General features: G+C 39.8%; 1 protein-coding gene across 2 annotated transcripts in view; it reads right to left on the bottom strand.

Annotated features, from left to right (window-relative positions):
* Positions 1–9,675, bottom strand: part of LOC309857834 (ankyrin repeat domain-containing protein 26-like) — a 33,580-nt gene extending 23,905 nt beyond the window's left edge. For both annotated transcript variants that reach the window (XM_082750589.1, XM_082750590.1), the window contains exons 1-6: positions 9,346–9,675; positions 7,270–7,384; positions 6,947–7,120; positions 4,291–4,397; positions 2,468–2,605; positions 299–366 (exon numbers count right to left, since the gene is read on the bottom strand). In XM_082750589.1, the coding sequence (XP_082606715.1) occupies positions 299–366; positions 2,468–2,605; positions 4,291–4,397; positions 6,947–7,120; positions 7,270–7,384; positions 9,346–9,590 (847 nt within the window). In that variant the 5' untranslated portion in view covers positions 9,591–9,675. The remainder of the gene's footprint in view (positions 1–298; positions 367–2,467; positions 2,606–4,290; positions 4,398–6,946; positions 7,121–7,269; positions 7,385–9,345) is intronic.
* Between the last annotated feature and the right edge of the window lie 7,037 nt (positions 9,676–16,712).

Below are 16,712 nucleotides of genomic sequence, written 5' to 3'. Positions count from 1 at the left end.
TCAGCTCAGGTCAAAATCCCTGGACCCTGGGATTGAGCCCCCCATTGCGCTCCCTGCTCAGTGGGAAACCTGCTTCTCCCTGTCCCTCTGCCTGTGCTCTCTCACTTTTCTCTCTCTCTGTCAAATAAGTAAAATTGAGAGGTGAGGGAGAGAAAGAGAAAGAAAGCAAGAAAGTGAACTTATACAATTTACACATTCAGGTTTTTTTTTTCCCCCACTGTTCTTTCTTTATCAAAACTTTTTTACTCTGACTTCATCTATGTGACCACCAAAAGTACTTCACTCTGAAAAGTCTTACCTGGGTTGTTATTTTGCGAAAAATTTTTAAGTCTTTCTTCTGTATGTTTGGCAATTGTTTGGTGATTGCTACATATAAAAAGGGTGATAGACAACGTTACTATTTTAATACTGATATGAAAAATATTTACCAAATATATCAAATTCATAAGTGTATTTGAAATAATATCAGAGCTAATATCAAAACTTAAAATACCCCATATACTTCAAAGTAAGGTGAACTAGTCATGAAGTAGTAATTTAGCAATTAGTAGTGTTAGCTTGCCATAATGGAACGTGTTTTGAACTCAGTGGTCCTAACTCTCTAACCACAGCTATTTGCTCTTGGAGGAACCACTTCTCTCTATCTCAAGTCTTCCTCTATAAAACAGGCATCTTACTGCCTTATTTCACAATGTTGTTAAGAGGATTTAATGAAATATTTTACCCAAAACATGGCCTCTTGGGAAAGATGATGCCCACCACTCCAAGAAGGTCAGTATGACACCTTTCATCACCTCATAAGAAAAGGCGCTCTGCAGGATTTAAATCAGGCTTGAGATACAGGCCTAGTAACAAAGGAGAAAGGAAAGCCCAGGCTCTTCCTGTAGCATTATTTGAACCTCTTTAACAGCTTAGAAGGGTCCCAACTATCATCTGCTAGCAGGATAGACAAGCAAAATCCTCAAGTGGTACTTCATTATGAAGGTCAGCACAAACATATGGGCTTCACGTAAGACTTTTGAGTGTGAAGGGAAGGGTATTTGTGGCTAAAGCCAGGGGGCCCAGCAGCCAGAACAGGGTGCTGGTGCCTTGGAATAACAGCTGAGCATATAAGCATATGTCGTAAACTAAAAAATGTTGTGACTTTGAAGTCTCATTGTGGGTCACCATGGAGACTGGGGAATGTGGATCAGCAAGGGCTTCCTGGGAGCAAAGGTCAATCATAACCAGACTGCAGGGGGAAAAAATTGCCTTCTAGAGAACAGGTCTGTATAAAAAGTTATTTGCAGGGGTGCCAGGGTGGCTCAGTCATTTAAGTGTCTGCCTTCAGCTCCATCATGATCTTGGGGTCCTGGAATTGAGCCCCACATCTGGCTCCCTACTCAACCTCTCCCCCTGCTCATGCTCATGCTCTTGTTCTCTCTCTCTCACAAATAATTAATTCTATATTTTTCTTTCTTTCTTTTTTTAAGATATTTATTTATTTATTTATTTATTTATTTATTTGAGAGAGAAAATGAGAGAGGGAGAGAGAGAAGATGAGAGGGGGGAGGGTCAGGAGGAGAAGCAGACTCCCCTCTGAGCAGGGAGCCCACCTGGGGGGACTCAATCCTGGGACTTCAGGATCATGACCTGAGCCAAAGACAGTCGCTTAACCAACTGAGTCAAGAAGGCACCACACAGCAATATTGCAGCAATAGAATCAAAGGAAACAAGGCAATGATAAGAATGTCCTTTTTTCCCTCCAAATGACTTGAAGAAAGAGGATGGTCTCTTTGGTCTTTGGGAACTCTTTAGGTTCTTGGAAAATTCAAAGGGGAAAGAATAGGAGATAACCCTCAAGGAAAAGGATAGGGCTTTCTACTAAACTGAGCATCTCAGGACCCAAGTAACTAGTTGGGGGGGCGTGATGTTGGGGTACCTAGGTGGCTCACTTGGCACTTGGTTAAGCATTTGCATTCAGCTCGGGTCACAGTCTTGGGGTCCTGGGATTGAGACCCACATCAGGCTCCCTGCTCAGCAGGAAATCTGCTTCTTCCTCTGTCCCTACTCTGCCCCTCTCTGAAATAATTATAACTGAAATCTACAAAGAAAGGAAAGGAGGAGAGGGAGGGAGGAGAGGGAGGAAGGGAGGGAGGCAGGAAGGAGTAAACACACAAATGTAACATTCTTTGTACCCCATGCATAACAGTTATCCTTGGAATGAAACAGATACAGTTAGGGTCCCTAAAGATAAAGGTCTCGATAGTCCTGAGATTAAAAAAAAAAAAAAAATCCCACACTCATTTTTAATGCTGACTAGTCTAGCCTTTGTCTTGGTTTCTGGCAAGTGACATGGGCTAACTCACTACAGTCCCCAAATTGCCGGAATCAAACTACGAACGCTCATCTGTTACATAAGAACTAAGAGTTCAATTATTTTAAACTTCACTTTAATAATAACTAACATTTTAATGTAAACACTTACCCATCAAATCCACTAAAAAGAGCATAGTCTCCTGCCGTCCATCCACGTTCATCTCGAGAAGAGGTATTAACACCTTGCTGAAGAAGAAGCCTGACTACATCTGGAGATGTAGAGGGTGCAGCAAGCATGAGGGCTGTTCTAAAATAACAGAGACATAACTTCACCCTTAGGAACTTAGGGTTATCTAAACAGCAAATTTCATATATTTTACCAGGTTAATATCTTTCCTGTCAGTACAGAATTGACCATTAACAACTTCAAGTGTTTATCTTTGTAAATTACCTCCATGGCTAAAATTAAAAGGCAAAAGAGAAGCCTCTTGTCCCACCTGGGTATGACAGTAGAAGTTGCTAGTTTAAAGTCATTTGATGAACAAGAAACTATGCTGAGGTCACTTAACTGAACGAGTGAAGATTTTAAAAAAGAATTCCCCATTTTTTTTCCTTAAGCTGATTCGGTGTATTTCCAAGTCTTCTAGAGGACAGGTCTGTATAAAAAGTTATTTGCAGGGGTGCCTGGGTGGCTCAGTGGGTTAAGCCTCTGCCTTCAGTTCAGGTCATGATCTTAGGGTCCTGGGATCGAGCCCCACATTGGCCTCTCTGCTCAGTGTGGAGCCTGCTTTCCCTCCCTCTCTGCCTGCCTCTCTGGCTACCTATGATCCCTGCCTGTCAGATAAATAAATAAAATCTTTTTTAAAAAAAGTTATATGCAGGGGTGATTGGGTGGTTCAGTCATTTAAACGTCTGCCTTCAGCTCAGTCATGAACTTGGGGTCCTAGAAGTGAGCCCCATGTCTGGCTCCCTGCTCTAACCCCTTCCCCTGCTCATATTATCTCTCTCTCTCTCAAAAAAAAAAAATCTTTAAAAATAAAAAAAAAACAAAAACGCTACTTGAAGGCTTAAAATAACAGCATTCATACTAACAGTAATAAAAGAGTCATAGTTGCAGTTAATGGTACTAAAATAAGCATGGTTAGGCAGTAAATTAAATACTATATATATAAAATATTATTTACACACAACCCTTGAAGGATATATTATCCTTCTTTTCATATCAGAGAACGTATCAGAGTCACATATCCAGCAAGTAGGAAAGGAATTAAACCTAGTCTTGTGTCTACCTAAAGTCCATCTCTTTTCTCTTTATCATCAACCTATGATTTGTACTCACAAAAAGAAAAATCTATTTGATGAAAGTTATCTTTCATCCTTCTACCCTTACCAATGAAAACTCTCTCTCTCTCTCTCTGTATATATATATATATATATATATATATATATATATATATGACATGAAAAAGGATGATAAGCCCACCCTATCTGGTAATAGTAATTAATAATCACTTAGGGATCACCTAACATCAGTATTCTTTAAAAAAAAAATTTAAAGCAAGGAGTCATCCAAAAGATAAAACAACTCCTATTTATGTTTAATATGCATCTTTTAAGGAGAATTTATATTAAGTAGAAGTTTCTAAAAAATACTATAAAAGGGTTAAGAAGTTTAATATTGTGTCATAAAATAAAAGGAGTGCACACTTTATAATAAAACTAATATGAAACCCTTTTAGGTAACATAAAATCATATGGCAGAAAAAAAAGGACTACAGATCACATCAGTCAATAATAGGAAGGAATATAAATTCTGTGTATACTGTTCTTCATGTTGCCCCATCAGAATAATTGCTTTCTGCCTAACTGATGACATGTTGACATTTTCACTATATAATTATAAATTAATCCTCTTCTTATTATGTTACTCTTTCTGACTTAATTATACCACCCTAGGACAATATACGGTTAAAAAAAACACAACTACTGTACCTTTTAAACTTATCAACCACATGTACATCTGCTTTTTTTCTAATTAACAATTCCACCATTTCATGATTGTTTTCAATTACAGCAAGTAAAAATGGTGTGAATTCGACCTGTAAAAGTGAAAAAAACAATTTGTAATTTACAAAATTACATAATTCCATACTGAATTTTAAAACCTATAAAGTATCCTCTAACCTTAAACACATATATAAGTACTCTCAACCCCCCAACTTCCCCAGCCCTCCATCTTCCCCACCCCCTGCGACTACCCCTACCCCCCCCCCCCCTCACCACCCCCTTTCATCAGCTGCTCCTTCTCTTTGCAATAGCCCTCCACAGGGGACCTGGGTGGCTCAATCTGAGGGTCTGCCTTCAGGTCAGGTCATGAGCCCAGGGTTCTGGGATCCAGCCTCACGTCAGGCTCCCTGCTCAGTGGGGAGTCAGCTTCTCCTTCTCCCTCTGCCCCACCCCTATGCTCACTTCTCTCTCCCACTCTCACTCTTTCAAATAAATAAATATTTTTGAGAAAAATAAAATAAATTCAGTTAAATAGTCCTCCTCTACCTCTTCAACAGATTAACTCTAGTCATTCTCCAAATCTTACTTCAAACATTGACCGGTTCCAAGAATCTCGGCTTCTCTCACAGTATTTATCACTGTATACACTACTTATTTTATTGCACCCATCGAAACCAAGAGCTTATTGAAGGAAGGGACTATTTTTTATCTCTATATCTCCAAACTCTAAAACATAGCTGTAAAAGCTTAAAGTATTTTTACTGAGTTAACAGCCTAAATGATTATCTCTGGTGTAGTGTTTCTTAAATTATATTCCAAAGAACATATACTTTGCAGGAAGGTGAGGATTGTGCCTCAATAGAAAGATTCAATGTTCCTTTATGTTTGAGAAATATTACAGAACTGCACATTATCTCTAGTGCAAAAGAAACCGGTTTAAATTTGCTTATCCCCATTTGACAATACTTTCATGGCAAACATTAACATTTCAGAAATTAGTTTCAGGGATACAGTGTCGAGAGCTTTCCAATAAAGGTGAAGCTTTTTTCCAGGTTATACCAACATGCTTGATTCTCTTCTATCAATGGTATCAGGATCCCAGATGTCAACATAAGGCTCTCTTGCTCCAAATGGGTCACTAAGGAGATGGGCTCTAAATTAAAAGAGCAGCTCTTGGGCATCTGGGTGGATCAGTCAGTTAAGCATCTGCCTTTGGCTCAGGTCATGTTCTTGGGGTTCTGGGATCCAGCGCTGCATCAGGCTCCCCTACTTTTCCCTCTCCCTATGCCCTTCCTCCCTACTCATGTGTGTTTGCTCTCATGCTCTCTCTCAAATACATAAAATCTTTCTTTAAAAAAAAGTTCGTTAAAGTGAAATCTTAAAACTTCGAATAATTGACTGACAGTTTACAGCACTGTTAGCCAAAGCCGGCCTCTTTCAAAACTTGAAGAAAACCAACACTTGGGTCAACAAAAACTTAATAACTATAATCAATTGTAGATAATTGCTGCATTTAAGAATGAAAATGTATCAAAGACTAGTATGAATATCAACTGAATGATAGAAACATAGATCACTTATCTATCCCTATAACTAGATCATAGTCTTAGAGCAGAATAAGGCATATTCCATGTAAAATTACTCAGAATTACTACTTGGGTTAGAAGCATAGAGGCATAAAAATTCTTGCTATGTGAAGAACATGCTTCTCTTCTTATAAGTCTGTATATGTGCTTTCTTCCTGCTTTCTTTCCTTACAGTCCCTACAAAAATGTATTTCCAAAAAGTGCACTCAAGAAAAAAAAATCAAAAAATAAAAATAAAGTGAAATCTTAGACAATGAAGTTATTTCAAAATATTTTTATTGAGGGAATGCTTGAGCTTGTACGTATGAAAAATTGACCCTATGTCAACCAACAGTGCTTCCTTAAGGGCAGTGGTAGGAGGTAAGGCATGTCAAAGAAATAACAAATGGAAGAGTGAGTGTGGTCCCCCTCGACTCCCCATGCACAGCTACTAACCCTGAAAACCTACACAATGCTGAGCAGGAACTACTCTGTGAAATGGGAGACCCCAGTGCGGGACATGGCAGGCAGAGTGGCTATGAGCACAAGTAGATGCCCCTGGAGGATGTCAGGACCCGATCCCCGTGCTCTCATCTTCAGAACCTTGGGGCCTGGAGTGCCCGGGGATTGCAACCTGCTGCTTTCTCCTCCCACTCGCACTCACCCAAGTTACCCCACTAGGTCATGGTCTCCCACCCCTTCCCAGCAGCACCCATTTCCTAAGCCCCTGCACAGCACCCAGCCTCCATCATCATCTCATTCCCCATCAGGCCTTCAAGCCTTTGTGGGCTCTGAGCCCACCATCCACTCCCAAGCACTAATGGGAAGATTCTCCTCCTGGGGTGGAAGGGCGGCTGGGAAACAGAACTCTGCCCTTTCCGTGGGCTTCATCGTTCTCTAGTCCTCCCTGCCCTGGCTTTGGAGTTGTTTCCCTGGTACAGGACTTGATGTATAGAATTCAGTATTTATTATTTATTACATATACGAATAAATATGTAAATAAATGTTTTGTAGCTAAAAAATTTATATATATATGTTTTAAAATTTCAAATACTTTATAAATAATGTTGATGTACCTTGTTTCTTGCTTCAATATTTGCATGGAATAAAATCAGCTTCTCTACTATTGATGTGTTCTCACCAGCAACAGCATAGTGGAGGGCAGTATTGCCAAACTTATCCGTAAGATGTGGATTAGCACCATGTTCTAAAAGAATAGTTACACATGCCTCTTCCTGGTATTGTACAGCCTGTCAGTAGTATCCCAAGAAACAGAGTGTAAATTCTGGGAATTTAAAGCAAGCATGCTACAAACAATGTTACACTTAATTGCAATAGATTTTCATACTAAGTAATTAAATCAAATCCATCTCAGGCAGACACAGCTGCTACCACACACCTTCATTAGAGGAGTCCTACAGTCTCCATCATAGAGGTCAAGCTTGCATTTCCTCTCTACAAGAAAATCTACCATGTCAGCATGGCCGATGGTACAGGCCAGATGGAGAGGCGTCCTATGAGAGTGAAAGAATGTTTTAGGAAATTATAGTGCACGATTTCAAAACATGCAATTAATTCATGTAATTGTAAACTTTAAGTAGCATCTTATTCCTTTGACTCAAAAACAAAGATTTCATTTTCTTTTGAAGAAAGTACAGTATTTATTAGTGATCATTCACCATACTAATAAAAGAGCAGGCTATCTGACGAGGTAGAGCTTGACCTCAGGATTCAGCTCAACCTGGGTTTAATAGGATTTAAACTTAATAGTTATGGCTCAGCCTTATCCTCAATTTCCTCATCAAAATAGTGGAGAGAAAAACAGTTATCTCATGTTCCCTGCCTTGCTCAGTTTGAAGGTCATGTGACTCTTGACCTCAAGGGTCATGAATTCAAGCCTCACGTTGGCTACAGAGATTACTAAAAACTAATAAAAATAAAGTAAAGGATAGTTATCTCACTAGACCTCATCACCATGCTTAAATCAGGATCTATGCAAAGTTTGTTTCATATTATTTTTATGACTGTTACTATTGCTACTATTGTACAAAGACAACACTCCCATTAGGTAAAGTGATACAATTATGCCTATTTCTCAGGTATGTTTTAAATATTCACAAGAATACTATATATCAATGATTCTAGGAGGCTCATTTTGTCGCCTTTTAGTATCTCTGACACTGGAATGGGATTTATAATTCAAACTGTCTTACAACTATAATTGGCAGAATTTTTAAAGATTTCTTATTGGTATACAATATGGTGGGGCATCACACAATCAATGTGCCTTACGTTAAATGAAATAATGGTATATACATACAACAGCTCTACTGCAGTTCTAGTCACATGGTTGGCATTTAAATAAATTTTAGTTCTTGAAAGCACTATGGGAAAAGAGGACTAAAATAACGAAGAATTCTTTTTAAGTAAATCTACAATCTGATGTTCAAGAAACTTTAAGCCAAAGGAAGCTCAGGATTCAAATAAACAGGAACAGTTTTATTTTTGTACACTATGTATTTTATATATATTTTATATATGAAATAATATATATTTTATATATCTTATACATAAATATATATTTATATATGACATATTTTCATATACATTATATTAAATAATAAACGAAATTATTTTTCATTTTATTAGATATTTAGATTTATAGATCATATGAAAATCAAGAATTACCAATTATCAATATTAGTATTTAATACCATTATAAATAAATAAATAAATAGCAGATATTTCTGCTACTGCAACAACAACAACAAAACAAGACAAAGACAACTGCAGGCCTGTGGTCCTGACACAGGTGGGGATTTTCTAGGGGGACTTGAAGCCCCTGGACACCTAGGGGGACTCAAACCCCCTGGCTGCCTATGGGGACACAAACCCCCTGGCGACCTACCAGTGGAGGGAAGGGGCGTCCCCGCATCCACTCTAGCCCTGGGGAGCGTGGCTGCTCCAGCTTCTCCCCGGTGGGCCATACCCTGGAGCTCCACAACCAGATAGACAGGATCAAACTGACCGCTCAGGGCTATCTCTTGCAAAGAGAAGACCCCTCCCAGCCTGACAGACTTTTCTAGAGATCGTTTAGCCGGGCTATACACAGGTGACCAATGAGATTGTGATACACAGAGAAAACTGAACAATCATGCTAGGTCTGCCACACACAGAGAAAACTGCCCGGGCTTTCTATGTGTGACCAATTGAATTTCAATTTACCCTAGTAATATACGGATGGCCAACTGAATTTCAATTTACCCTAGTAGATATATGGATGACCAACTGAATTTCAATTTACCCTAGTAGATATATGCGCACCCTACTGATTGGATGTCTTCACCGGGCCAGACCTGCCCCTGTATCTAGCCTTTGCAAGTAATTTCCTCTGGGAGGGGCGGGGTCAATCTAAGTTCACTACATAAACACAAAATGACTCCCTCTGGCTAAGCAGGCCCTTAATGCCTATTACCTTTTCCTCTTGTCTCTTTTATTCACGTTCTTCCCACGCAAGAGCAACCGCTGCATTTTGAATATGTTGTCCATGACAGCAACTTTGTGGATCTTTTTGAGCTCTTTCACGCGGATGTTATACCGGGGCTGGGTCTCCGTGACTTCCTCCTTGTGAACCGATGCCCTCAAGTCATTCATCAGCTCCATGTCTAAGGTCGGGGATGAACGCACCTTCGCAGTCCGGAAACCAAAAAACTTCTTCATTGCAAAGCCTACAGGCTTAACCAACACTCCACTTTCCGCTCGGCTCTTCGCCGCTTCTAGACACCAGCACCAGTGCTAGAGATAAGCCAAACGTAGGGAGCAACAGTTAGGAATCTTGGAGCACCTAACAACCGTAACCATGACGCCAAGCACAAATGCGCTTGCGCACCTCTGAATCCCGCGTGTCTGCGCCTGCGCATAAAGGGCAGCGCCTAAAGGTGCCCAAAGCGCATGTGCGAAGCCCAAGCCTCTAAGATCACATAGTGGCAGGGCCTCCGCTTGGCTCGCGGCTAGGGGCGGCGGGGCCTCCGCTCGGCTGGCGGCTTGGGGCGGCGGGGCCTCCGCCCGGCTCGCGGCTAGGGGCGGCGGGGCCTCCGCCCGGCTCGCGGCTAGGGGCGGCGGGGCCTCCGCCCGGCTCGCGGCTTGGGGCGGCGGGGCCTCCGCACGGCTCGCCGCTAGGGGCGGCGGGGCCGCCGCTCGGCTCGCCGCTAGGGGCGGCGGGGCCGCCGCTCGGCTCGCCGCTAGGGGCGGCGGGGCCGCCGCTCGGCTCGCCGCTAGGGGCGGCGGGGCCGCCGCTCGGCTCGCCGCTTGGGGCGGCGGGGCCGCCGCTCGGCTCGCCGCTAGGGGCGGCGGGGCCGCCGCTCGGCTCGCCGCTAGGGGCGCCGGGGCCGCCGCTGGGCTCGCCGCTTGGGGCGGCGGGGCCGCCGCTCGGCTCGCCGCTCAGGGGCTATAAATCTGGATAATAATATTTTAAAGACTCTGAACACCTACAACAAACTAAGAAGTGTTTATTCATGAAAATTACTGAAGTTTGATTAGAGTTTTGTGAGTCTGTGCTGCGCTCTCAGTTCCCATGCCAGAAACCTGTCACTTAGAGAAGGGACTTTCCTGACCTGAGGCAGAGTAAGTCAAAGAGGTGGCCTCCATGCTAAGCAGACAGGGTTCTCTAGCCTGAGGTTGCAATGCTGTTTGGGGAAAACAAGGTAAGAGTAGCAAGGTACTTAACTGTAAGCTCTGAGAGGTCAGAGAGCCATCTGAATGTGATAAGCACTTGACAGAAGCTCCAGGTTTACCCAGGGCATGCAGTGGAAACTGAAGCTGGTTCAAGCCACCCACATACCCATGGTTGCCAAGCCATGCGCATACACGCAAAGAAGCAAAAAGCTTGTTAGTAAGCAAAAACCAGGGAGCCTTGAAAATGACCCAAATGTTGAATGGACTTAGAAGCCCACACAGATCCATCAGCAGAGGAGAAAGCATGAATAATGGGGTGTGCAAACAACATCTGCCCAATCTTTGGCTAAATGTGAAAGGATGCAGGCACAGCAGCAACATGTAGGAAGCAAGACTTAAAAATTTAAGAAATGAACAGAGACATCAATGGCTGCACACTGCAGGAGAGACAGACTTCATAAATTTCCTGGAGGCAAGTTATTAAGCAAAACAAGACAACCCCCTGGGGTGGAAATCAGAACCCCTAATTGCTACATCACCTGAAATTTAACAAGATTATAAAAAGACAAGAAAGGTGGCCCTTCCTACAAAAAGCATTAAGGAGAAACCCATCTAAGTATTTCCAGATGGTAGATTCAGCAAAGATTTAAAAGATTGAAAAGCAGCTACATGGACATGGTCAAAGACTAATGGAAATAGTTTGAAAACCATGATGAAAATGACACAACACATGAAGAGTCTCAATAAAAAGATATACAGGGGTGCCTGGGTGGCTCAGTGGGTTAAGCCTCTGCCTTCAGCTCAGGTCATGATCTCAGGATCCTGGGATCCAGGCCCACATTCAGCCTCCTGCTCCGCAGGGAGCCTGCTTCCCCCTCTCTCTCTGCCTGTTTATATGCCTACTTATGATCTTTCTGTCAAATAAAAAAAAAGTTATAAAAAAAATAAAAAGATACAAAGTAAAGAATTGAATGGGAATTATAGCTGAAAAATACAGCACCTGCAATCAAAAATTCAACTGATTTGAGATGACAGAAGAATCAGTGAACTTGAAGAATCAGAAATTAATCTCAAGCAGAGAGGGAGGTAAAAAACAATGAATAAAATGAACAAAGCCTGAGACCAGATCAACGATAAGTGTACCAACACATATGTAAGGAGACCCCCAGAAGGAAGACAGAAAAGGATTAATATATTTGAAGAAGTAATTGCCAAAAATTGCTTAAATTTGATGAAAATCTAATTTGCAGATCCTTGAAGCCCAGTAAATCTGAACTAGGAAATAGAAAAGCACATCCACACCTAAAAATGTCATCATGGGTTCAAACTGCTAAAATCAAGGATAAGTAAACAAAAACAAAACCTTGAAATCTGCAAGAGAAAAAAACCAATCTATCACAAAAGGAGACCAAAATTATGATTAACAGCTGACTTCTTACAAAAAAATAAGGGGAGCTAGGAGTCTATGGGATAACATAAATCAAAATTAAAAAAAATAATGGAAGCTAGGAGTCTATGGGATAACATAATCTAAATGATTAAAGATTTTAAAAAGGTAACCATGTATTCTATATCCAGTAAAACTATTCTTAAAAAAACAAAGGCAAAAATAAATGACATTTCCAGAGAAAGACTGTGGAAATAAGAGTCTATAAAGCACTAGTTATGTCACTGTATTGTTGAGCTGCTGTAACATGCACAGATATAACATATGGCACTAGGAGCACAGAGAAGAAAATGAGATCTACTGAAACAAAGTTCCTACATTTGACCAGAATTAGAGTAGACTGACAAGATGCACACAGTCATACCTAGATCAATCACTAAGACGTAACTCAAAAAAGGAGGAACAGAAGGATCTCTTGAGATATGAGAAAAACAGGAAAGAAAAAGCAAAATGGGAAGTGTAGAAACAAGTATATCAAAACTAAATCTGATTAACTAAACACTCCACTCAACAGAGATTGTCAATTGGATTTAAAAAAAACCAAGATTGATAAAGAACTTGTGTTCAGAATATATGATCTCTCACACCACATAATAAGACAACCCAAAAGGTATGTGTTTTGGTGAGTGCTGTGAAGTGTGTAAACCTGGTGATTCACAGACCTGTACCCCTGGGGATAAAAATATATGTTTATAATTTTCAAAAAAAAAAAAGGCAACCCAAAAGGGACAGTGAGGGTGCTCTGAGTGGATGTTTCTCCAAAGAAAATATACACACGGCCAATAAAACAGGAGAGGATATCACTAGTGTAGATAACCGTATGTTAATCCATGAGATATTATTTCATTCACACCAGAATGACTCTAAGAATGACATTTTTATCAAAATGACTCTAAGAATATGCTGTAGAAGATACGGAGAATGATGCATTTCATCAGGTCCGTAAAAAGGTAAACAGAAACTTACTACATGACCCAGCAATTTCTACCTGAGAAGTCTGTCTAGGAAAAATAAAAACATGCATCCACACAAAGACATGTATACACACAGGGAGAAGGAAGGAAGGAGAGAGGGACAGGGAAGGATGAAAGAGGAGAGAAAGGGGAAAGGGAAGTGGCCAATTAAAAAATGGGATAATGAATCTGGACCAAAGTTTGGAATTTAGATCAAGTTTGAAATTAGATCAAGATTTAAAGCTACCCCCCCCCAAAAAAAAGAGGCAAGATACGGTATAGCAAACTCCCTCTATCAACTTCTTCAATGAAGACCATATACAGCTTAAAAGTTATTAGAAAACTGTAGGTAATTTTAATAAAATCACTTCAAGAATATAATCTGGTTGTAAGGCCAATACAATGAGCTCTAAAATAATTCTCTTCAGTTAAATAAAGTCATCTGTAAATCCTGTAACAACATGTTCATATTCACAAAATCTGAATGAAAATCAAATATGACTTTCCATAACCAGGAGGGTAATTCAAAGTTCACTTTGAAAGGATTGAGATTTGGGGTTAATCTTTCTTTTAATACTAAGCATACTTTTATAGTTATTCAGATTTTGAAGTGACTCACTTTTTATTTAACAAAATATTTGCTGCTCTGAAATAAAGTTCATTAGTAAGAATGATGGTGTTTAAAACAAACAAACAAAAAGACCATGAAAATGCAAGCTGCATTTCTAATAAATAAAATATTTAAAAATAAATAAATAAAAATAAAATTGTGATCTTTCCCTCAAAACTCCCAGTCTTCTTCATGCTGCTCCATATTTTTCCTATAATGCTTCATCACATTTGAGCACACTCTATTATTATTTCCTCATATGCAATATCATGGTTTAGTTTCTGTTATAAATGACAGCAGAGACTTATTTCTTCTGCCCCAATACCTAAAAGAGGGCTGGAGTATATGCAGCGAAGCTAAAACTTCCAAGGTTCTAATCACGGCTTCATTTTTTCTAGGGTCCAGCCCTACCCAGGAGTCCACCAGAGTGGCCTCATACAAATGACACTGCCATCACCCAGGAAGCCCTGTGTCAGACATCAGCATCAAAGACCAAACTGCAGAAGCAAAGATGCACTTAGTACTCTTGTCATTTAGGGAATAACAAGAGTTTTAGTGCCTCAAACTGGAGGTAGAGACCAATAAATATATTTTCTATTTTATACCTTTAAAATCAAATATTGGTCTTATATAATTAGATAATATTTGAAGAGTGCAGGGTAAACATTTTAACTGACTCCTTTAATATGTTCAAAGGTGACATGTTTCATGTGGACGGGATCTACTGCAGAATCAATCCCTGTTATCCAGAAGCAGACTAAAGAGAACAAAAGTAATTCTTTATATATTTGTTAGTTTCCTAAAATTTCAACCACCCTATTATTCAGATGTAAGAAAGTACAGAAAATTATATCTAAGTTTACATACATTAATTCATAGTGAAGAAAAGAAACTACATCTTCCAGATTTCTAGACCATGTTGAAGGAACAAATGACTCACATTAAAGTTACATCTTTTTTTTTAAGATTTTATTTATTTGACAGAGAGAGACACAGCAAGAGAGAGAACACAAGTAGGGGGAGTGGGAGAGGAGGAACAGGCTTCCGCCAAGCAGGGCTTCTGATGCGGGCTCCATCCCAGGACTCTGGGATCATGACCTGAGCTGAAGGCAGACACTTAACAACTGAGCCACCCAGGGACCCCTTAAATAACATCTTTACACCTTCCAATCAAAAATTTGAGGCACCTGTGTGGCTCAGTGGGTTAAGCCTCTGCCTTCGGCTCAGGTCATGATCTCAGGGTCCTAGGATTGAGACCCGCATCAGGCTCTCTGCCCAGAAAGGGAGCCTGCCTCCCCTCCCCCTCTGCCTGCCTCTCTGTCTACTTGTTATTTCTCTCTCTCTGTCAAATAAATAAATATTTTAAAATGAAAAATTATTTCCCTCTTCCCTCATCATATCTAACAAGAGAAATTTAAACCAATCATTCTCAGACTCAACTCTGCATAAAAATCACTTGAGAAATGTATAAATGCAAGTTCCCAGGCCATGGCCTAGAATTCTGGTTTGTAGTTCTAGAAAAAGGTCCAGGACTGTTTGCATTTTTAACCGTCACCCTAAATTATCCTGATACAACTGGTCAGGGATGTACACCACGAGATACACTGCCTTAAACCCAATATAAAAGCTAGCACTAGCATATTTTTTTAAGTGTATACCTTAAAAGATTATTTCACTTTTCATGCAGCCTCCTCCTCTAGCAACTGTTATTACTTGCCCTCAGATGATATATATCAGTAATAATATCATTAAGAATGACAGTGAAAACTTGGAAAGACAGTAAAACACCAGATCAACTACAGGGAACTATTACAAAACTATCTTAAAACCTCTCCCCTTTGGTTAAACTTCCCTACTGAACAGATGTAAGTGAGTAAATAGAGCAATTTCTAATTTCCTGAGAAAAAGACAAAAATATTGTCTTTAAGACAGAAATTTAGATGCAAAAAAAAAAAAAAAAAAAAAAAGATCAGTAAGCAAAACTAGAGTTTTGCTGAAAACACTTAACATACCAAAATTACACAAGTTGTCAGAGCAAATATACACTGGACACTAACAGTTTTAGCCCACTACATTGTTTATTTAAGGATCTACACAGTGAGACTTTATAAGTTATGCAAATTAAATTTATAGCCAAACCACGTGAACCTTATAAGAAATTATAAGGCAGTGCACTTCATATTTTGATATATATTTTGATTTAATATAAGATATTAAGAAACATAAAACAATAGCCAGAACTAACCCCACCCCTCCAATATCGATCATATGGTGTCCCTACACTGGTTGTGTTTTGAAAATGAGGAGACAAAAGGTGACTAGCTATGAAAAGAATATTCTTGGGGTGCCTGGATGGCTCAGTCGGTTAAGCATGACCTCAGGATCCTGAAACTGAGCCCCACATCCGGCTCCCTGCTCAATAGGGATCCTGCTTCTCCCTGTTCCTGGTGCTCCCCATGTTTGCACTCACTCTCTGTCAAATAAATAAAATCTTAAGAAAAAAAAAGAATATTCCTGGATGTTAAAATCTCATCTAAGTTTTGATGCCACAAAAACTTAAAATATCTGGGGTAACATGCAAGTTCTGGGATGAAGTCCTGATCCAGACCAACTGTTATTCTTTAATTGTTATCAGTTTTTTCTCTCAAGGTAACCAATCATAAAGAACATAGAAAACACGAGGTAAAAACTGAATAGCTGAGAAAGCAACAGGAACTACTTCGGATGGGCATTATTACTTCATTTTAGACTGGTAAAGTGAGAACTAGGAGAATCACTTGAGGCAATTCTTAATTATATACTAAATTTATATATGTGTGTGTGTGTATATATATAGATACATATTTTTTTTAAGATTTTATTTGAGATGGGGAGAGAGAAAGCACACAAGTGGGGGAAGGTGCAGACATCTCGATCCAAGACCCTGAGATCATGACCTGAACTGAAGGCAGATGCTTAACCAACAGAGCCACCGAGGAGCCCCAAATTTTTATATACTTATGTATTATATATAAATTTTTCATAAATTTATTAGTATGTCTTTGTATTCTTATTATACAATTATTCTACATGTTTTTAAGTTTTATAATTGGACAGGTTTAACTTTCTAGAAGTCTGGAAAACCAACCACTAAGCTAACATTTTTGCTCTAACATAAT

Source organism: Mustela nivalis, assembly GCF_964662115.1.
Source record: "Mustela nivalis genome assembly, contig: HAP1_SCAFFOLD_1356, whole genome shotgun sequence".
NCBI classification, from domain to species: Eukaryota; Metazoa; Chordata; class Mammalia; order Carnivora; family Mustelidae; genus Mustela; species Mustela nivalis.
The sequence above is the reverse complement of the archived record's forward strand: the minus strand, read 5'-3'. Positions and strand labels throughout refer to the sequence as shown.